The sequence below is a fragment of the Acanthochromis polyacanthus genome, chromosome 10 (genome assembly GCF_021347895.1).
Source record: "Acanthochromis polyacanthus isolate Apoly-LR-REF ecotype Palm Island chromosome 10, KAUST_Apoly_ChrSc, whole genome shotgun sequence".
Taxonomy (NCBI): Eukaryota; Metazoa; Chordata; class Actinopteri; family Pomacentridae; genus Acanthochromis; species Acanthochromis polyacanthus.
The window spans coordinates 17,875,314-17,899,081 of NC_067122.1; the positions used below are offsets into that span (position 1 = coordinate 17,875,314).

A 23,768-nucleotide genomic window follows, 5' to 3' on the forward strand; every position below is an offset into this window, starting at 1 on the left:
CTTGTGAGAGTACGCGCTTTAGAGGAGGCAGATCAAATGACTACCACCCTGCTTGAGTGATCTCAGACATCACCATGAATATGCAGAGAGTAAAATAGCTCGTACGTCCTTTTGTTTGGCCCATTATTCTGGGGCCGCCGAGCAGGAAGGGTCGCTGTTTAACAGGAGATCTAACCTCCGATGACATGATATAAGAGGAAGTTTTGATAGTGTTGTGACGCATCACCGACACGACAGCTTGATAAAACCGCGTGTGTGGTTGGTCTGCCGTATATAGAACGAAACCCGTGGTGTTAACAGTTTTGCAAAAATTGCAATTGAAAAATAAGGTCAGTGTTTTTGGCTAAGCAGTAAATTAGATTTTTGCACATCTTGCTTTCTTTCTGTGGGTGAAAGTATGGGCCACCTATGGTTTGATGACAAATTGTTTGTGCTTGCTGGTGGTGGGTGCAGAAGTCAGGGAGAGAAGCCACGCTTTTAAAAAAGCTAACGAGGCTCGCTAATCAAATTTGATGCCAGTATGAAATCCTCGCGACTGATTATGTTTTTTTTTTTTTTTGTTTGTCTCTTGTCATTATTTATTTCTTTATTTATTTTAATTTCACTTGAGTCATTGCATCTGTAATCACTGTGGCTTTCTAATGTGAGCGCTACTAGGTCCGATCCTCCTCTGATTCAGACATTCACAGATGTGTCGCTGACTTTTTCCTGAGGAACAGCAAAAAAATGTCATATTCTGTACATATCAGAGGACCCACTGGCAAGGGTCCGAAAGAAAGAGTGGGCCTAAATTAATCCAAATGTTTTTTGAGGGGAAATGAGGAGTGCTGCACTAGTGTGGTGGGAGAGAAAAAGACAAATTGGGAGTGATAATTGGATAAGATTGCATGCTCTGATAAGTACAGGAAAATGCACAAACTCGTGACACGTGTAGCATTCTTCAAGGAAACCTGACAAGATAATGACTTGATTGCCAGCCGTACCTTGAAGAATGCTTTTTTTTCCTTTCTTTTTTGATCTTCTACACTCTTTTCAGAGATTTTTGTTTTTTGTTTTTTTTTTGTATTCAGTTTTCAGTGTAGCCTCGCACTGATAAGGCTACAGCTTAGGCTGCTCAGAGCTCAATGACATTGTAACTACAATCTCCCTATATCTGTCTGTCTCTCTATATTTCAGGAGATGGCACTGAAACCACCACACTATGGCACACTCTGTGGCACAGGTACAGCTCGCTCCCACAGGATTAAAATCAATCTCTAGCTTCCACTACCTAGAGAGAAAAAGAGAGAAAAGAGAGAGAGGGGGCAGAGGGAGGAAAGAAGGAAGGCAAGAACTGAAGAGGTGAAACAAGTACTTTACTGTCTCTACAGCCTCAAACCCCACCTCTTCATACAATCGAGTGTAAAGCTGAATTTTTGAGGGAGGAAGGGGGGGGGGGGGGGGGGGGGGGGGGGGGAGAAGTGTCTCAGAAAAGGAGACATGCTTCATGTTGCTGCCTGAAACTTGACAAAGCTCCTCCTGTGAATCTGTTGGAAGTTTGAAATGCTTTATTGAGTCCTATGCTATTATTTACCTGTGTCAGTGAGGATGATATTGTATGCCCTGAACCCTCCTCCAAAAATGTCCCACTCCAGCACCCACTCTGTAAAATAGGTGTCAAATACAGTCATTAGATCTGTAAAGTATGTTTATATGTATGTATGTATATCTATCACAGAGTTGATGGTGTTTATATTTATTGATTGCATTTCTTTGCCTTGTTTTCAAAACTGCCTGGTGGCCATTTTATTTTCTTACTTTCTGTTTTTTTGTATCATTTGCTCTATCTGGGCTTTGCTCATGGAACTAATGACTTCTAATGTGTTTATGCTGCAAGGCCTACATCCCGTAGGCTTACATTAGTATTGAGCCCACTCACGGTGTATCATGACTGTCACTCTTCGCCTTTTTCTGTCCCACTTTTTTGATGCCACCGATAGCATTGTTAGTGACGAGTGTGGCTAGTGTTCCAGAAATATGCATGGCCTCACAGCACCACCACATTTGTTGTGCTTTACAACCGCGCTAAAGATCGCCATGCTGTTATTACACTGGGAGGAATGGTAGGACAAGTTTAATACTTTGAGCTAAGCCACAATCACAAGGGACTAACTGCTGAGGTTATAATCAAAAGCTGTTTATGTAGGGCAGATTTGAAGAGCACTAAGCCTAACCTTTTGTGTGTCGCTTTCAATTCCTAAGTCGGAAGTGATTTAACTTTTGAGATCCATATTAAAATGACTCCAGATGGTAAAAAAAAAGAAGAACAATAATAATCCTCAGGCAGTCGTTATTATAAGTTGGTGGGTTTAAGCAAAAATGACTTGACTTTGTGCACTTATTTAGTCTGACAAAAGACATTTTCTGATGAGAAGAACACCAAAATGAAAAGGTAATCCAGGATTCAGTTCAAAAACAGCAATAACTTACAGTTTGACAGAAAATCCACTATGGTGCAATTAATACTTCTTGGGCCTTCTGTTCTAAGCATCCTTTAATCTACTTTTTTCTTCACCTATAGAATCATCATGGTACCGTATGTCCTGCCTAGAAACATTTCTACAGTATACACCAGTAACTGGCTTGATGGCTTAGCAGCATTGTTGTTCAGTAGTCCTGTTAATTGGTAAGCTAAAGACTTCTTTGATAGGTAAGGCCTAAAAGGCACCTTCAGTACATACATATAACCATAGAATTAGATTCATTAAAATGGACATAGCCCGTGTAGTCATTTGGACATGTACAGATGGACTGGACCAGAGGCTGTTCCTCCTCTTGTCAGAGGCTATAGTAAAATTAAATTACTGCACAGACCAGAAGCCTTTTCAGATTTGTTCCAGTCTTAACATGTTATAGATACGCAGACTATGTCTATTTTAAAGCTTTTAATTTTATGTGTGTCGCCTCTTTTTGAGGCAGGTTGTTATTATTTAAGGACGTATGTTCATGTAATTATGGTATCAAATGTATTCACTACTGCGTAGGAGCCACAGTATGAAATATACATAGCATCCTAGCACTGTGTAATAATTAGATTTGCCTGATCTTTGGGGAAAAGAAAAAAAATATCATACATGGGGAGAGCTTTTGTCCTTGTAAGGGAGACAGAAAACCTCACTTTTATTCAATGTGAAGTACAATATGCACCTTACATGATCTTTGTAACTGACTTTGATTTGCCAGTGTGGAGAAAACTGTAAATGTTTTGTTTATGTATGTGTGCGCTTCTGAAATTTATTAAAGTCTTTTGCATTGTATTGCATATTTTGACGACTCTTCTTATTCCTTTGTTTTGAGCATTCAGTATTAAGTTTCCATCACTCGGTTCAGTTTTCTGCACACTATACTGTGTCTGCTTGATGAGAACAGTAGGACTAAAATCAAGCAAACACACACTGTAGAATAAATCTGTTGCTTTTCTCAAATACAGTATTGGGCTAAGTGTATGTGGCCGTGTTGTTTTGGACACCAGTAAAAGGCTCACTGCAGCCACAGAAAAACAGCCACACCTTTCCTCTACATTTTGCACCAATGTAGCCCTTAAATCGGAGAAAGAAATGAAGAAATTGTTCTGATATACATGGCTAATTAGGAACAGATTACAGATAAAAAGCTATGGAAATGTGGTGAGAGCACATCCTTTGAAGTGCACAGACAGAAAACAGCGGAACAGAAGCTTTTTTTGGACCAACACCTTTTTTTTTTGTTATTGTTTTTTTTTTTTGTCTCCCCTCCATGAGAGCTGATAATGATCATTTGATAATGATAACTCTGCTATTATGATGTACAGTGGTGCACAAACACAGGGTTTTACACATCTGAGAGAGACTGATGGTAGAAGGTACAATAACCGCTGCTCAAACATTGTGTTATGGAGTGTTTATGCGTATTTGATCCAAAAATACAGACTTGAAAGGCATAAAACAAAGCCAGAGTGGAGACAACAGAAAATGTTTAATTGCTTATCAAAGTTACTTCACATTTTGAATCTGAGAGAGAGCTAATCAGTTCCCTCGGGAAATGCGTCCTTGGTGATTTGAGAAAATGGTGTACGCTGAAGAAGAGCATTCCGGTGTAGGGTGCACAAATGTCAGCTTTCTATTAATAGATGAATGTTAACTTCCTAAATGCATCGTCTTCACTTAAAGCCAGAGCTCGGATAGATCATAAGGTAACTGCATCTCTTTGAGCTAGATATATTATGGTTTGGTTTTTTTATGTTATGCATAATCAGGCAATGAAATGTTTTCAAATGAGCCAGAAATAAATAAAAAATACTCCCAACAAAGCCAAAGCATTAATGAGTCTTAACATTTGTGCATGAAGATAGAGTAGGCGATAAATGGATTTTTCTTCTGCTTCGGAGTGCAAAGTCAAAGATGAGAAAGAAGCGTGGAAAGGAATACGATTTAGTGGAATTAGGAGTTGCTGGTGTGGTTTACAACTGAAAATGTCTCTGTTATGTCTTTGGACCATTTCACTGTTGCTCCTCTGTTTCCACAGAAATTTGCATTTTTTTTAGTATTCATTCATTCATTACTTGAATTTTAACAGTTGTCCAATGTTTTATTAGACTATAATCACTAAGGGAAAGTGTTTCAGGACTTTCTTTGTTGACAAATCGATTCAGGATGTACGAGGATGCAGGATTCAATTTCATCTAACCAGGAAGCTCGTTATATGTATTAAGTTTGATTGCATATGATGTCATGATAGCTGCAGATGGAGCAGCACATACAGACCCACACACGAGAGTTAGACACACATGCATCCATTGTGTTTTGGTATTGAGGCTATCCATATGGTCTTCAGGAACTGTTTTTTTTTTTGTAGTTTTTCTTTGTTTCATCACTCTCACTGTGGCTATAGGTTTCTGGGTTTTCTGTTATGTAATGTACTAAAGTGCGCTGCATTTATCAAACAAGCATGTATAGCATTAACTAAAATAATGAATTCCAACATGAATCAGAAAGCATGTGTGGATTTTTGTTATTCCAGAAAAGTGTGCTTGACCAAACCACTGACTTTCCTCAACCTTGAGAATGCAATCAGTGCAATCAGTACCTACCCTGTTATCAGTTCTTTGCCTCTAATAAATGTAACATAAAACGGGAACACATCCGTTGTTCGTATGGTCGGCGTCGCAAAAGCGCTATTGAGATGGCAAAAAAGCCTTCTTTTCCTCACATTACATTGATTTTAGAAGTCACTCACATTCTCGGCCGAGATTGTCGTCATCTTCTGCAGACAGTATAGAATGGCAGTTCGAGATCGCAGATTGAACGAAATGATCGTTGCAGTTGCTGCCTCAGCTGACTTTTTAAAAGCAATGTGCATTTAATAATCTGAGCACCACCGTGGATATTTAATGATATATCTAAACCTGTATGGAAGCACTGGCAGTGAAAGCCTGTTACTCCCTCTGCGTATCCCTTGTGAATGTGACCGAGTGGATTTTGCAGCCACTCATGCCTTCATACATATTTAATGCTTCTGTATGTTTTTAGTGGTGACATTCGACACTGAAAGGTGTTTTAAACATTCTGTGGTTGTGTACTCCCACTGAAAACCGTGCCTCCCTTTTCAAATGTATAAATGTAAGCATCAGAAGTGCTCGAAATGTAAGGCACTTAATGTCAAGGGTGTTTGAGGTGCAGGTCAATTTACCAAGCAACAGACATGTTCAGGGTATGATGTGAAGTTGTCCTGAAGCAATACCGACTGTCTAAGCAGTGGCTATTTATGCATGTGCTGTGCAGTGGTGCAGGAAACAAGAAGATGCTGTTTTTCTGTTGCACTCCACTCAAGGCAAGACTCCACACAATTGCTGCCAAATCTCTGCCAAACTGAATAATTCAATCATCCCCCATAGCTGCGGTGGTCTATCTACCTTTGTGTGTGCAACAATCAAATCAGTGTGGAAGCCCGCCGAGTGGTTCTTTCTGAGACACTGAGTAGCTCTACAGCCCGGAGATTGTTTTCATTGAAAACAATTCTGTTGATTAAACGAGGTGTGACTGTGGAGCAGGGATCTGAAGAACATCGATTGCTTGTACAATTGTTTGTTCCTTGTTAAAAGTGTGATCTAAAACAGTAGTTGCTGATAGTGTGCGAGGAGCATATGGTCGGCTGGTTGTGCCCGTAAGACAGTTACTGTGCTTCTGTGTTCCTTAAAATATCCCAGGTGGAGAAATCCATCATGACCTCCTGTGCAAGCCGCCCTCTAGATTAACAAGCGCACAAAATATTTAAACATGTAGTTGCTGGTGGGTTGGGATGGCTTTGTCAGTGCTTGATTGTTTTTTTTGTTTTTTTGTTTTTTTGAATGCATGTTACTGAAGTTGTTATTTTAGGGATAACTGAGCTTTACAAGCACTCTTTGTGAGATACTGCCCTCAACATTTCCCTCATCCCACCCCTCTATGGAGTAATCACAGGGTTCAACCTTAGTTTTGCCCATGTACAGTCAACTGTAATCCCCCCTGAGGACACAGAAAACTACTGTAAAGGTATTCAAAAACTGAAATTACCAAGGTTTGTCATTGTTTTTTAGTCATTTGAATTCTTGTCCTTTTAGATATGCCACAGTCATGTAGAGGTTGTTTGCTCTGAAAATCTTTCCTCATTTTACTTTCTTATAAGCACACGCTGAAAAACCTGTCCAGCAATCTATCATACTTTTGGAGCTAACAAATGTGCTTTTTGTAGTCATGTCCCAAGGTGGGTCATTGTTCAACACTATGTGATGCTGTCAGCGTTGTATAAAGCAGGGATTTTTCTGAAGTGTAACTGAAATGTACCACTAAATCTGTTCCCAACAGTCAAAAGAGAATGAACACTTGTGCTAGATATATTGCATTTTCCCCCCAGAAAAAAAACAGACAAACTAAAAACCCACAAGCATTCCTAGAAGTGATGTTTTATGCCAAGAGACTTATCCGGCATTAAAGACAATGTCATGACAAAAAGCAGTTGTGTGTTTGCTAGCTGAAGGTAGCCAGACTAAACAGAAGCAACTTAAAGACATTGTCCAAGGAGGGCCATGTGTCCTCCTTAATCCTGGTAATCCTTGAACAGAATTCTTGATTTGCTTTTGTAAAAGAGATTGGGAGATGATAAGATGCTCTTCCGCCTCCTTAGAATAGCTGATAATCTGGTTTGAACAGAGGACTCAGGGGGTATTTAGCCTGCCTTAACATTTGCCCAAGCAGATGGCGCTGACGGGGGAAGGCACAACCTTAGTCTCCAACCCCCTCCCTCCCTGCATGGTCCACTTTGGGGAAAAAAAGAACAGTGGGATGATAATCAATGTTGTTTATTTTGCTGCTTGACTCTTTAAGTACTTTCAGCCAGATTATAGGCTTTTGTAGGGGATAATCGGGAGACCGCAGACAATTGCCTTTTTTCCATCCTGACGGTATCCCCCCACGAATGCGTAAAGAAGGCGATTTAAAGTAGATGCCAACTCTTAATTCCTGATTAGTCCCATTGCAAACCCTGTTAAAATTAACTGGACACTGCGCTAATCACTGCATTTCAAACACTCGCTGTTCTGGTGCAGTGGACATAACATATCCGGCTGTAAGAAGACATCCCTTGAGTGATATCTTCATTAATGCTTGCGTTTGAAGCTGCCTGTTCCTCAGTGGGATGACACACACACACCATGAACCCGGAAATTCACTCCCGGGTAATTGTAACACTTCAGGACTGAACAAGGAGTCCGCTGACCTCTTCTGAAAAACAAAGACAAACCGCTTTTATCTATTTTGTGATATAAAACAAAAGAGATAAAAGTGTTGTTCTTATTTCAGCATGCTCATGGCATCATCCATACTGGACATCACAACAGATGTCAAGACATTCTCATCTGCTGTTGAATGCACATTATTCTGCTGCAACAGCTACAAGATGCAGTGTTATGAATTTGTAGAAACCTCTGCAGTGCAATGCCACTGATAACATGCATGTAAGCTGCAAGCATGACTGCATATAAGCCATTAAGTCGTTTATAATGGTTCCCTAAGCCCACCTCTCTAACCTAATGCCTCCAGCAATCTTCTCAGCTTGGACTGGACACCTGCATCAAAAGCATTTGAACAAATGAGATCAGCCCATTGACTAATTAGAGCTGTGCATGGCATAAGTGGGCTGACTGGAGAGCTTTGCACGTATGGAAGAATTGTTTCACAAAATGCATTTGATGCATCCGTTCTGTCTTTGTCGATGTAGCTGCATTTTATAACTGGATCATTTACATAGCTGTCAGGCTCAGTAAGGGATAGAAACGCAAGAGACAAGCAGAAGCTCCAAATGCATCCTTCTGAGACATGTAAATAGTGCCAAGTTAAACAACACATGCACAATGTCACGCTGGTTTTCTTTGTGTGACCTCACTTTATCAGATCACAAGGGAAAGGGGAGGAGGTTGATTATGTTTAAAATAGTTTGCATGACACACACAAACACTATAGGTTGTGATTGCACTGACCGATACAGCTTGATGTCTTTGTGTCATACTTGTGATGATTAATGCAGTTACTGCGTTATCATCAGTGCTGTGCTATTTAAGTGCTTCCTCATTATAAAAATGCACCACATGTCTTGTGCTTGAAAACTGATGTCAGCAAGGAGGTATGTATAGACCCATTAACAGAATATTGGATGGTGAACCACATGCAGCTAATGCCAGGTTGTGCAGCTCATTCTAATAGGTTGTATCTATAACTGTATAACAATTGTAGGACACTGCTGACTTTTATTCAGGGTGCACCTTTGAAATTTATTTATACTGCAGCCTTGCAGCGCAGAATAATGACAACAAAGCTTCTAATTTGAGTCTATAAAGCACAAACCAAACTACTGATACTTCCCAAAGATAAATGGGCTCGCGAGGTATGTTGAGCCAAAGGTCAGAGTTTTCAGGGTCACGAAAGCATCTCTCCTCTACCCTGTATGGATTACCACGGTAACTTATGCTAACCTGCTCCGGAGAAGCTTATGTTAGGAATTTGGGATTTAAATTGGCTCTAATAAGCACCTCTCTTTTACGGTACAGATTCTCCCACTATCCTGCTAAGCCATACATTAGTAATGGCTCTGAATGAAATTGTACAGCTACAGAAATGCAAACTATATTTGTCATGCTGCTCCGGACACCTACAAACATTCAGTTGGTGATGTAGAAAATGCATTAATATGTTTCCAAGCTTGGTCCTTACTTGTTGACCAGTCCATTTTGCACAGCTGGTATTGCAACCAATAGAACACATATTAATAAATGTATTACTCTATTAGTATTTATTACAGACACTAGCCAATCAATAACATCAATTTTACTTGGCTTGGCCTTGATTTGGCCCAAAACAGCAATTAGTATCCTTCATTATGAGGCATTGTCAGAACGAATGCACTTCTTGAGAAACATGTTTAAATGTATGAAGTTTAAAGTATAAGAGCTTTAATGTGCAGCTGTCAGGTCAGAATTAAGCAGCAGGCATTAAGTGCACTGAGTGGTAAAATAAATATACTCATTTTCATGATTAAAAATGTTCTACCAGCGTTCATCTCTTGCATCATTTGCAGAAGCAGCACTTTTCACCATAATAAACGCTCGTATTCTTCATAGCTTGTCATTAAAACAACTTGTCCCTCTTTACTGAAGTAGGCTGCATGCTACCGGCCCATTTTGTACAGAAAAACAGTTGAATGAGGTGTCAAAACTCTTTAGCATGAGTGTGTACAGAGCTCAATGAACAAAAACTGGGTTAACAAAGAAAATGTATTACCACAGTCGTGATATCCATTTTTCTGCTTTGTGTTTGGGGGTTTGTTGAGCTTGCTCACACAAGGAAAGCTTGGCTATGTCAAACTTGCTTTGAAGTACAGCCCTAAACCAAACCAAACTGTGAGTGAAAAAGATAAGTATACAACACATGAAAGCCCTATTGCTGACTTCTTCCTCCATCTAGCCTTCGTGGCTTTGACAAACTGCAAGCCTTTACCACTCTGTCATTGATAAGAGATGCATCTGCTAGAAAACATTTTTTTTAGTTCCTTCCAAAATGTAAAAGAGAATGCTGTTTAGTTGTGTAGGATTGTAACCTTGTGAAGAATGGGTTAAATGTAATATTTAGCTCCAATGCTGGGGAGCATATCCCTTAATAAAGTGGAAAGATAGCTTGAGCTTGAGTCTTGAAAGAAGAGTAGAATCATGGATATTTGGAAGAGTCTTCTTAAATAATGCGTGTGATATTCACCAATGGTCATAAAGAATTTATGTGCACGCAGTCTTCAAAAAGAGCAGCAGCTCATTCCCAAGATCAGTCATATCTACTATTACATGCCGTTCTGACAGCTTTTTGTGGCAGAGGTCTGTATTGCTTCAACAGCCAGACAGTCATCATGAAGTGATAAGGCTTCACGTCAGACATTGGTGCTGCTCACACACACTTTCTGAAAGCCCTTTTGCAGTTAGGACTTGGTAGCAAAAGAATGACGAGCAACCGAAAGAATGTTCTCAATTTACAATTTCTTCTGATAGGACAATGCTTTTCCTTATCCACCCTCTGCTAATGAAACCAATAAGTCAAGAATCCACAATCATTTTAGGTTGAAGGTCTTCTCTCCACTAAATAAATGTGTAGCTAATCTGTGATTAAAATAGATTAGAACGCCTCAATCCTATCTGCCTGTAATCACCTTGTTTTCTATTTTTTTTGCTTCCCTTCTTTCTATTTATAACAGCCCATGCATACAGATGACACAAAACTTACCAGACATGTTCTTTCCATATCAAATTTTCTCTCCTTTGCTGTGATTGAGGTTACAATAATGGATTTCCGCAAAAGAAAAAGACGGATTGAGGAGAATTCCAAACACAGCATATTGCAAACAAATTCCTTTCTTATATTACCTGTGATCTCCACATATAGACAGAGACTGCTTGTGATGGAGCGCACATGTGCTCAAACCCAGAGGTAATGGCCAACACTTCAGTGACTTCGGTGAATTGTGCCGACCTTATTGCATTGTGTGGATGATTGTGTTATACTCCCTCAGATAATGACTGTGCCCTACTTTGACTTTGAGGCAGTGACCTGAAATAAGGCACACAAGTGAAATCCGAGTCTGGATGGACCTGGAAGTGATTAAGGTCACGCAGACACACCACATTTGTTTGACCCCACCCCTCACCCTCCCATCCCGTCGCTCACATCAGTCAACGACTGCAAATCCTCAGGGAGTCTTTTGTAAAAATCGTTCTCAATGCAAACACCTGTCATTGATAACATGCTTATGGAAAGTGTCAGGATGATTAAATACTCTCATGTACACATGAAACCAATCCCAGATTTTTAGTACCTCATTCATCTAAGGTACAAGAAAACATGGTATTTCCTTTTTAAATGAGATAAGGTCTTTAGATTGATTGTAGGTACTCAAAGTTCAACTTCATAAGTAGGAGAGTGTTTTTTCCATTGTATACTTTTCTGAATGAAACCAGCTCTTGTGGATATTCTCACATTTTAGTTGGCCTTATTTGTTTAAAAATGGACAACAATTTGATATAGGGTGTAATCACTGAATGGTGCACTGCAGGCTACTACTCATATGTCCAGCATTGGTGTGTGCTAGCTGTGGGTGCTGACTGCACACTGGGAGAGTCACTGAGGTCACAAACAGTTCAAAGGCAACTATCAGCGGAAGTGCACAGTAATGCAGTGCGGTGTCAGCAAGTCACTGCAATGTGATGAATAAAGAAATATACAAACTTTCTAAGGGAATATGAAAATACATCCAAGTAGTTAAGTATTCATCACATATAGAGAAAGTAAAAGATCAAGTGAATGAAGATGAGTGCATCAGAAAAGATGATGCAACGCTGAATCCCGGATTCATCTCAAATTAAACTCCATTCAGCTCCTTGATACATTATTTAACAGAGTGACTGAAAGGGCTGAGATTCCAAGTCCAAGTCTCCCTGACATGATGCACACATGTCTTGATGCTTCGGGGAAAACATGGATAACATGAGATCATGTCTGCCTCTTGAGGCGCAATGCACCGCGTGGATATCTGGCTTGTTTTTGTTGCTTTCTATTCTGCTGGGGATCAGTACACAGCTCCTCACCACAGCCATGACGCCCAGATAAAAATTACTCTTCCTCTGGTGTGTATGTAAATCAGAGTGGAATATATAATGAAATAATGAAGTGTGCCTCTGCTTTTTTTTTTTTTTTTTTCCAAGAGAGACCATTGGGACCCACTATTTTTAGACACAACAAAGAGATTGCCAGGGGTGTCCAGTCTCTCTGGTTAAGTTGTGGAGTTTTATCCACTTGTCAATGTACGACTGCTTGTCTCAGGGCTTAAACACACGCTGGGAAGAAATGGAGGCCAGTGTCTCCCTCCAGACAATGTCAATTAAGCCTCTGTGGGATTCAGTGGATGGATGCATCCATGGATGGTCTTTTTTTTTCACGCTAATAGATGATGGACACCATCAATAAGATCAAGGGAGCTGATTCTGAGTTATGTGCAATACGCATCCACCGGCCACATGCATAGTAACCCTGTAAGATGACCCTCTCTGCCAGCAGGAAATGCTTTGTCACTCAGACAAATGTGGCAGATGAATGCTCAGCATGATCCTGGGGTATTTGTCATCTGGTGTTCTCTTTCTAATGGCTTTACTGTTGATGATTCAGGTCAGAGAAGGACGAAGTGCTCCACACCAGAAGTTCAGAGCAGATTCCTGAGCAGGATTACAAGACTCTAAATGCTCAATGTTCTATTTGCCATTATTTTGATCCTATTCTCACTTTACCTTTAAATTTAGTGAGCTACCTAATTGTATTCCTATATTTTGCAAGATTCTCTCTAAATCTCACCAAGGTCACTGCGGTCTGAACATAGTATATGCTAGGCTGTCTCCACTTCTATCATTGAGGACTGTTAGGCCCTGAATTTATTTGACTGTAGCGGTGTAATAGACAGATAATTTCCTGTAACCACATTATCTTCCATATTCTCAATACAACATTTGACCTTGTAAATGTGATTTTGCAGATGCAGCGCGGCAGGATCTTTGCAAAGTCAGATATATTCTGGCATCCTTGGCAAGTAGGAAGGGGCGGCAATGCTGCAATGTTTGCCTTTTGGAGATAACACATCAGAGGTCATTTGAATGACTTTTTTATGATGTGGGTCACCTCAAACGCACTGAGCAACCAACTTCCTGACATGTGAGATTTTTCCTCTTCAGCAGTTTTTATTGTTATTATTTTCATATGACTTTGACGGTTTGCTTATATATGGATGATCACTCTGTAGACTATTTCCAGAGTGCAGGGCCACACAACTGGTGCTCTGTGATAACACAAGGGTCCACCCGTACACATCAGGTGGGTTTAGTGTCAGAGTTATAGCAACATCTGCTATCCTTCTATTACGTTCCTCATAAAAAAATATTTTATGTTACAGAAATGGAAACCCATAAATGTATCTTTAACATTCAGGATTAGAATGCCTCCAAAACTAACTGTCCTTGACTACTTTAAAAGGAAAACATAAAAGGCAGTGCATGTCAAGACACACATTCCCCAGCAAAGTGAAGATTCCTTCCTCTTATCTGTTTGATTTTGCACTTAGGGATTTTTTCTTCATCTTTTCTCTTCAAACATCAAGTGCCAAAGTCATTTACATGTGCTAGGGGCAAGCAGAGTTAAAACTCAGACATACAACTTACTGCTGTCTAGAGGCAGTCAGAGAGGAAAATAGGGAAGCTGTTAGGAATGGGTGAAATAAGGCAACAGAGGAAGAGTAAAATGAAAGGAAAAAGAAAAGGAAGGGAAGAGGAGGAGAATGAGAGAAATGAGGACGGTAGGGGGTGAGAGTGAAACACAGAGAGGGTAATTCAATTTGACTAAAACTCTCTGTCACTTCGTACAACTGGGGGATTGGCCTAACCACCAAAATGAATTAAAATTCATGAACTATTGAGGAGTGAGCTGCCAGTAGAAAGTGGAGAGGATGATACACCTTTAAAGGAGGATATTATTTTTTCTAATTACAAATAAATGAAGCTATTAGTTTACCTTGAATTAAAAGCAGAAGGGTTCCCACAGAGATATCTGATCCCATGTGTAACTCATTTAAGACTGATTTGGGCCCCTATTGAGCTGACAGGCGAATTGAAATTAGGGTAGCAGAGCACAACTGGGTAGCTCAACTGCACAGTACTGTCTAACTCCCGCTGGCTCAGTGCCCTTTCTTTAGCCTAGAACCAGTTGACATCTGTTTGTTTGAAAACCATATCTGCAAAGTACCTTTTAGTAAAAAAAAAACAACTTCTGGCTTGGTTACAGTTCCACACTCTAGTTTGTAATCTCAGATGGATTCACAAATGTCTACGTCGTGGGATCTGGCATGGGAGGAACACACACACAGCCGATTATTTGTAATGCTTCCCAAACTAGACAAATCAAAAGAAAATCCAGCGTTTGACTTTGATCCATCCACAATATAAATAACTAATTTATCAATTGTGCTTAAAGAGGCATACAATGGGCAGAACAGAGAACATTGTGTCGCCGGGATAATCCCTTAGAAGATTTATCCTGACGTTGCCTTGAGGGGAATAGTGGGAGCAAGAAGCAGATCCCGTTCCCTCCTCTCTGTCTCTCTATCTCTGTTTCTCTGGATACATACTCACTATCTCAGCTCCTGATCAGCCCTATTTAGTTATATGGCATTGTGTTCTTTGATATTCCAGTTAATCCGTCGAGTGAAGAGATTTTGCCGAAGATTACCGTGATCCAATGAACTTTTGATCACGTATGTCTGCAGCCCTATGGCGTTTTTCTTGCTGTGCATTCATAGGTATTTGTGTTGTTGTGTGAGTTAACTGAAGTGGCTGCCTTCCTCTCTTGTGTGGGCGACTTTGACTGTTCCAAGATATAGTAGCAAGAGTATTGCCATTGATGGTCTGACAGCCCCACAGCTTCCCTCAACCTACTCGGAGGCTACTGTAGGTGGTTCTGAACCGGGATGCCAAAGCATCTCAGTGACTTTCATTTGCATTCATTTTTTTTTAATTAAGATAAAAAATGAAAATGAAACATAACCATATGAGATCAGTGGATGAAAAATGAGCCCCAAGATATCTGATTCCAATTTAGGTAGAGTAGAACCCTAACTGTAGGTTCAGTCAAAAAGTGACCATAAAGTCATGAGTGGATTCATTTTTTTTTCCTGGTCTAATCAGAGACCTTTAAAAACCAAAATAGGCCACAAAAGTATGCTTCTACTTTAGGACTCAACCCCATCTTACAAATCCACTATGCATGTTTTAACCCAAGGTGAGCTATGTTGCCTGGCAACAACACAAAAAGCCAGCGCAGATTTGGATAACATCTGTTTTCAGTTCATGATTTCTATCAGTTGGAGCATTCTTTATGTGAAATTACTTGAACCAATCGCATGCAAAAGCTTTTTTTCAATCTGGCTCCTTGAGTGCTGTCACTAGTTATTATAGTGCGTGCTGTTTTGCAAAAGTGCATTTGCAGTTTGAAGAGCATCCCAAGATATTAGTGGCATCTAATTGCATTACCTGGAGGAGACTGATGGCGCCAGTTAAAATGGTTGGACCCTGATCAGGCTGTGTTGAGGGCAAGTGCTTCTTTACAGGTTACACGTCATGTTTCTGACTGGAATCTTTTGTCGACTAAGTGATTTTCTGACAGCTTTAAGCCTCCACTCGCCTCACCAAATACCCCTATTCCCTAAGCAATCATACATCTTACCATTAATCCGCTTTTATCCATGTGAAACTAAAACAATGACAGAATGATAATGGCAGCTAATGCAGCCAAATTTTGATTGCACAAGTCAGATTTGTTCTCATTAACTTGTTCCGAATTGATTCATGCATTCATGCTTGTTTACCTAGCAATAGTGTAAAATGTCCCAGCAGTGCAATCCATATTCAAGCAGACCAGCTGTGAGCCTTGCACCAGCACTTTTCCATTTAGGTCCTGAAAAAGCCACATAGCATTTTTCGTCCTTCATCATTAAATTGCAGCGAAATAACTACTGATCAAATCTTTACATCTTTACAACAATCCATTACATGAGTAACATTTTGTATGCATACTGCACACGGCAGCTCCTCTTTGGCAAGGTGACAGAAATGGCTCTTTAAAATGTACAGTTTCTATAAGAATAAAAACAGTCATCTCATGGACAGCTCAGCATCATTTCCCAAAAAGCCACGGGCGAATCTTGATGACTGAGAAGACAATAAGGTGAAAACTGCCAAGTGACCCTCATAGGATATGTCTCTAGCACAGTCTGTCCTCCACTTCTAGATTTAGTAGGGACTGGAGGGGTTTTTACCTCACAGTCCTCACGTAGTCCAGTGGGACTCTCATCTTGGGAATAGCACAGCAGTTTTATTGAGCAGGGAGTGGCAGTGGAGAGAGACAAGGGCCCTCAGAGATGCCTGGATGTTTTCCATATTAAACTGAAGAGAGCAAGACTTAAGATCTCGCTGGTGAAATGAGTCATTTTCGATATCAAAATGCCAGTTAAAGTAGAATAATTATGGAAGCTGTGACATACGTATATGTCTGTTGTTGGTCTGAGATTTTATCCCACTTGACTATCTCACTGCCTCTCCTCTTCTCATTTTTACTTCTACCCCACCTACACATTTCTCTAATCACTTCCCTCCCTCACTCTTTCCCCAGGCCCCTCCCTTGCGCCGGTTCTTACTAATTCCCAAGCCTCTAACTCCTCCTTTTTCTGCCTCACTTCCTACGGAGAGTGAAATGTCTATGGGCATTTATAATCACATTAATATGGACAAAGGAAGTGGGGTAATAAATCGCCTCTTTCTCTCAATGAGCCATAAGAAGTGGTGATAAAAACAACTTTTCTGTTGTTGTGCGCTTTTGCCTTGTGAAGTGAAAAAAGGAGGTCTGTTTGAAGTTCAGATTAGTCTTCAGGGAGTCCCACCTCTTGGGACTGTTAACCTTTAGCCATTCAGCCATAAAGCAAGTGAGTTCCATTAAAATACATAATGCATGAAGCGCCGAGATTGCATGCCATTGATCAGCACTTGAATAAATTGAGTTGAAATCCTATTAACATAACCAGTTACACATAAAGTGAGATGAATAAAGTGCAGTATAACACCTGAAAAAATTAGCTACCATCAGCCACATTTTTTAGTAATGGTTAAGGTAGTAAAGCTAACTGAAGGCAATTTAAAAAAAAATAAACAGCTATTTGTGCAACGAGCTGCTCCCAGTTTACCCTTTTGTTGCCTTTCTACTCACATTTTATCATAACAAATTTAAATGTGGGTTTGAAATATTTTCATATACGGTAAATATGTACTTTATATATCAAACACCCTCCAGCCCATTGTGAGCCTTAGCCTCAGACAGATCCTAGTAGGCTCATTTTTTCGATTTAATACTGGGCATAAGGTAAGTTTTTCTTTCCATGTCAGTCAAAAAGAATCACAGTAGCAAAAGTTCACTTCAACAAAGTAACACTTTTGCTTTTTTTTTCACCTCTTATTCTCTGTGTAACAAGAAATTCATAACTTCTGGTTATCTTTTTGGCCAAGTATGAGAAGTTGTCATGAGATCCGCATCAGAGCTCTTAAGCTCGGTGCAGTTGTGGCCTCCGATTGACTCACGGCGCCTGGCTGCTTCAGATGTGGTAACAAAGATTCCTGCCCTTCCCCCAACAACCGCACTCCACTCTTCAAAGCATGTACATGTTTCCCCTTTTAACGCAATTAAGGGCCGCCCTGTCATCTTGACAGGTAGCCTCCATCTCCTTAAATGCTCGCATGCCTCTGCAATAAGTCTTTGTACGACTCACATGCCATGCTTTGTTTTTTTTTTCCCCACTATTTTTGTTTTCCTTGTTCTAACTCCCCTTCCCTCATGTATCAGGAATAATTAGGGCAATTAATTCAGGTGGATACCCATTACAGCATATGTGTTTTGAGATTAGGTGCAGAGGACACTCTGTCACACGACCCCGTGCAGACTGGGAGATGACCCAAATTAAAGCATGTTTCCTCCCGCCCATAGCCCCCGCCTTCCTCCTCAGATCCACCCCCAACGCCCCCGAACCCCCCAACCTCACCCCCCTTCCGGTGCCGTGCCAGCCTCCCCACGACAATGCCAGAGAACGCCTGCCAATGGTAGCAGCTCTTTAATGAAATAGTAATTGTGACTGTGACTTGCATGCATCAGTTGCTCTGCTGTCCTGTTCTGTTTCATTGCACAATACAGACAGGAGTCTACTGAGCTCCAGCTCTGTAATTTCATTAATGCTCAGTGTTGCACCTCTGCGTATAGTTTGTTTTCATTACAGCTTTACATTAGCTGTGATTGCTTTGCGAAGTTTTCTGCCTTATTGTTCAAGGTCTGAATATTTTAAGAAATACTGCGCATAAAAAGTCCACCACAGTTTTGCTTGGGGGTTACACCCAATGGATTATATGCATGAAGCAGATTGCCTAAAGAAGATGCGTAACAAGATTTTCGTGTGATGGCAGTAACAGCTGTTCAGGGAGAAGCAAGAGCATGGAATATTTAAGATCAATATATCATTTATTTCACTGGGAGTCTATAATGGGCCCGCAATTGTATGCTCCATTACTGGACACAAGGGCCTAGACTGCTGACCAATCCCATCTAATGAAAACAAATGTACTGGCAGGCTCAAGAAAAGAAATACACTACACTGCAGTTAACGTTCCACTGTCATTTTGTATGAGGACTGTGGCCCTGGTCTATCCAGACCGGCAGGCTTAACAACTCAAGTGTGTCATTATGTGTGGGCAGGGAGAGGGAAAGCCAAAAAGTGTCCTAATAGCACACTTCTGCTGAAAGTGAAAGCCAGATTTAATAGACATGTAACTGCAGTATAACATGAATTTCAAAGAAAAGCAAATCTATCTATCTATCTATCTATCTATCTATCTATCTATCTATCCATCTATCCATCTATCCATCTATCTATCTATCTATCTATCTATCCATCTGTCTATCTGTCTATCTATCTATCTATCTATCTATCTATCTATCTATCCATCTGTCTATCTGTCTATCTATCTATCTATCTATCTATCTGAATTCTCTTTTTGTTACAGCATTAACACCACTGTCATGTACAGAGGTTTAAAAATGATACAGCCTTTTATAGCTCTTTCATCAGAGCACAAATAAGATCAGGACTATTATTTCCAAAGTGCCCGTGTTGATCCAACATCAGTTTCAGCTTTAGATCATGTCGAAAATGGAAGAAAAACAAGGACATATTCAGTGATCCCGGTTCAGCACACCTCCTCTGAGGAGTTTGATGAGTGCAGCTCCAGATTAGATTAGAGGCCTCACACTGATGAATGTAATCCATCATCTTGTAAGCAGCAGGAATTTATGACAATTTAGTTCCAGTAACTCTGTCATAAGCTCTGAGCTTTTAGTTTTTAGAGTTGCATAACTACAAACAGAATAAAGAAGTACAAATGAAGGCTCGTGGGGCGGCATGTTTCATGAAACTTGGGGGATTTTGATTTGTGACCATGACAGAGATTGTAAATACAGCATTCTACGTTGAAAGCGCCTTTTTTCTATTTCCTGCTTTTTGTTTCTTTGTTTCACCTTTTGCCTTTCCACCGCAGGCAAAACAAAATGTGTGGCGGTTCCATTTCATCAACTAAACTCGGAGATAAAACACGTATAAAACGGGATGTTTTGTGAATGTTTCACCACTTTATTCCAGTTTGCGAGACGACAACTTCTTTGAACTTGATTTTTCCCCCCACGGTGCAGCTACTGTGCAGCCCATGAAGTAAGTCTTCTTACTGGGCACCGAGGGAATGAGCTGATCAGCCTCTCAACACAGATCTTTTGTTTTTGTTATTCATGCCATATTTCTGTCAGGTGTGGCAGCTCATCAAGCTGAAATAATGAGGCCACATTCCATGATTAGTGACAAAACTCTTTAGATATTTATGTGACAATAAACTGTTTCCTTTGTCAGATAGATGGTTCTTGTGATTATTTCACCAGAGTTCCTATTATTTCCCTGCATTGTTTACATATAGAATAAACAACCAGCAGCAGGATTTTTCACCACACGACTGCATTTTTACAAAATTCCACCTTTTGGTACTAAAACAGGCAGCTCAAACCAGTGAATTTAAACCAGCAACAACTAAAAAGCCAAAATAATCACTAGAAATGTTTGTGCATACCATAGAAAACCACTTTGTAAGTGGGCGTATTAATTTAATTGAGGCAGAATCTGCTGTGTGACATGATAGAGAAATGTGGGTGGAGAGTTTTAGCAGCTAAGGAGTTTAAATATGTATGCTTCTTTAGTTTTATAATTCCTAATACCCATTAAATGACATGAAATAATGTAATGTGAATAACAATTTAAGCCTTTAAATATCAAACCTTACTTTTTTGCAACATTGCTGCAGTGCATATATTGCTTAATTTACAGTACATAAGTAACAGCATATTTACAGTTCATGTTATACTGTTTGGAATTAGCATAGCACTGATTGAGGTTGATTAGTGCTGTCTTAAAAATATCACTGACAGTGTGATGAGAAAAAAAAAACACACACCACATATTCATTTAAGCGCATCAAAAAAATAAAGTGCAGGTTTTGGATGAACTCTTTGTATGCTGCCTGCACAGACAACAGCTTGACAGTTGGTTTCAAAGAACGTCTCGGCACCTGAAGGGAGGTGTGCAAGGAAGGAGAGAATCACAAAAGTGGTTCAGTCATGCACATCACATTGTTCTTGTTTTTTTTTTTTTTTTATTAATCCCCACTGTACATCTCTGCAGAACTTAAAACAGACTTTAGCTAGCACCCTCTAACTCACATCAAAGTCAACACTTGTTTGTTCTGTCATCTTTAGAAATAGACATTTGCCCAAACAAGTGACAGTAGCACTTCTTATGCAAATAGGCAGGAAAGAGTTTTCATTGTTCTCAGCACACGGTAGTAGTGGCTTCACATCAGGTTACAGGTGGAGGAAAAGCGATGCACTGGGTGAATGTGACGGTTTTGTTGTTTTAACTGCTGAAATGTCTCCATTGTGACATTTCACAGCTGATTTAAAATACTAAACTGTGACTGCATCTGGATGACACTGAAACAGGCCAACCTACTCCATTCACATGTATATTTAGATGTCATATTTTATTTCTTGTCCAAACGATTACTTCAGATTTTGCAGAAGTGAAATGTTTCTATGCAGCACCTCCTCTTTCAATAATAGTCCATTTGAATCATGTCCCGATACTGTGACGCACGTGCCACATTAAAACTTAATTAACTCTCCATCCACCATTATGAGTAGTGTGATGTGAGTCGAATGCTGATAACGCGCAGTGGGGAGAGCTGTGCGAAGCGCCGTGTACTAAAATCACACTAATTTAAATAACTGACATTGTACATGCTGCGTTGAATAAATAATTAAATAAATAAATAACACCTCCGGATCATAGCCCGGGTTTCTCATTAGAAGGCAAACTGTGCAACTCCGTGCTCAGGAATGAAAGTCAAGTGAAGCAATTGCAATAATTACAGCAGCAAGAAGAAGTGTGTGTGTGTGTGTGTGTGTGTGTGTGTGTGTGTGTGTGCGTGTTGGGAAGGGTATAGGGGCTTCACGGAAGCCAATGAGGAGGGAGGCGCTGACTGTCTACAGGTGTCTCTGATTAAGGGTAATCTAGGTAGCCCTCCCCTTTTTTATCTTCGCAACAAGCCCTGCTGCTTCTGGGTGCCTTGAGCTCCGTGGCTGCTCGGCGTAATGAGCTCCACAGCCACACAGTAGATGCCCCGCAGGACAGTCCCTACAGAGCTATAATGAGTACTCCAGTGTACCAATTCGTGCTCCCCACCAAGGGGCCCCCCAAGCCTGCCTACCCTCAGACATGGGTGGGCACGGTTTGTTCGCCAAACCCTTCCATAGCCTCCCCTGCACTTGAGCTCCCTATCTGAAGTAATGGCATCCCCTCTGGGTTCAGTGGTGTCCCTGCGTGTGTGGTAGGAGGGATGGCCCAGAGCCTAAGCTTGGCATCAATCACTCTACATCAAGAGCGAGGTGTAAGGCAGAGGCGGCGATAGGGATTGAGTTGCAGCAAAAATAGAGAGGAGGCGCAGGACACCGGGATGGAGTGCCGGGTGAGGAGTGAGGACAGCTGAAGTAGCTGGGGATGGAAAAAGGTAAATGATGGTAGAGGGATGGAGAGAGTGAGGTAACTGACAGATGGAGTGAATCTGAGAAGGAACGAAAGATAAATTGTACAATGAGGGAGCTGCACAGTTAGATGGGTGAGAGAGAGGGGTGGAGAGAAAGAGAGAGGAGTATCTGAGTATAATGAGGTCTATGGAGGAGGGTAGGTAAAGGTGGGGGAGGGGGGGTGTCAGAGTCCAAGGAGAGGAGAGATAGTGGAAGAGAGAGAGAGGAGAAAGAGAGGCTCTTTTGCCAAACAGCGATCCCTCTGTTGGTGCTGGGGTGGATCTGTGTGTTTAAGAAACTGCACTGCTGTGCTTTTGCTCTCTTAAACAACCAGGAGGTGGGTGAGAGGATCGACGGGCCTGACCACAGAACAGGGCTTTGAAGCTGCCTCATGCTGCGAGAAACTGTATTGGATTTAGAGAGACTGCCTTTCAAAAAGAAAAAGCGGGGAATGAAAGACAAAAAGAAACAGAAAACAGAAATACAGACAAGAATCAAAGAGAATGAAAGAAATATGCAGCACACACGAGACTGACGTGCACTTTTGTCCATCTATAGTTATCACTTTTTGAAAGATTACCATAACAATTACCATTTTCCACCGGGCCCATATGTACACAGAGAGATGGCAATCATGAACATGGTGCAGCATTCATTAGGATTATTCACCATCATTAATTGTGGTCATAAACAATTTTCATGGCTTGGAATGATTTAGTCTCTTTCTGGAATTGCTTGTCTTTTGCATTAGAAAGCCTTGTGTTTGCCAGCATTTTGCATTTGTGGATGCGTTGCTCTGTGTGAACGCCTGCGCATGTGTGTGTGTTCTTAGATGCTTGTGAAGTCCAGGAGTAAAAAGGCACTCATCATCTTTCATCTGTGCTGCATTTATTCTACAGTAGCTCTGCAGCATCTGTTGCAGCCATTTTTTTCTTCTCTCCCCCCCATGTGTTGTAAACTTGGTATTTCGAAACTAAAATCCTGAGCACCTTCAATGGCAGGTAGTCAGATCACTAGTTGTACCTACCGGCATCCGAAGAGAATACATTATCATTTTTCTGAAGAAATACACTTGGGGATAGAGTAAGTGTGCAACATTACATACAGATACACAATAGATACAATAAAATGAGAAACTTTTTTGCTCTACAATAGCTACATCTGTATCAGAGAGGATTAGCATGGCGGGTAGGATTGGACAGTGTGTCTTATTTTAATTGCCGTGTATTTTAAATAACTTCCCATTGCTTTTCTTCTTGAATAGAACCTCTGTGGGGCCAAAACTGCCTTTTCAGAAAATGGTTCCATCTGGGAATAAGGATTACATTATTATTATTATCTTGTGAGGGATTAAGGATTTGTCTCATTTAGTCCCAGTGTGCTCTGCAAAATACAAGTGAATCACAGCACAGTATAAAACAAACAAACATACTA

General features: G+C 40.6%; 1 protein-coding gene across 3 annotated transcripts in view; it reads left to right on the forward strand.

Moving 5' to 3' along the window:
* pcdh11 (protocadherin 11) overlaps positions 1–23,768 on the forward strand; it is a 128,902-nt gene that overhangs the window by 19,795 nt on the left and 85,339 nt on the right. Inside the window, exon 4 of one of the 3 annotated variants that reach the window (XM_022189021.2) lies at positions 1,177–3,296. The exons of the other annotated variants lie outside the window; for them this stretch is intronic. Coding sequence (XP_022044713.1) covers positions 1,177–1,260 — 84 coding nt within the window. The 3' untranslated portion in view covers positions 1,261–3,296. Of the gene's footprint in view, positions 1–1,176; positions 3,297–23,768 lie in introns of those variants that run through there. 3 annotated transcript variants of the gene reach the window in all.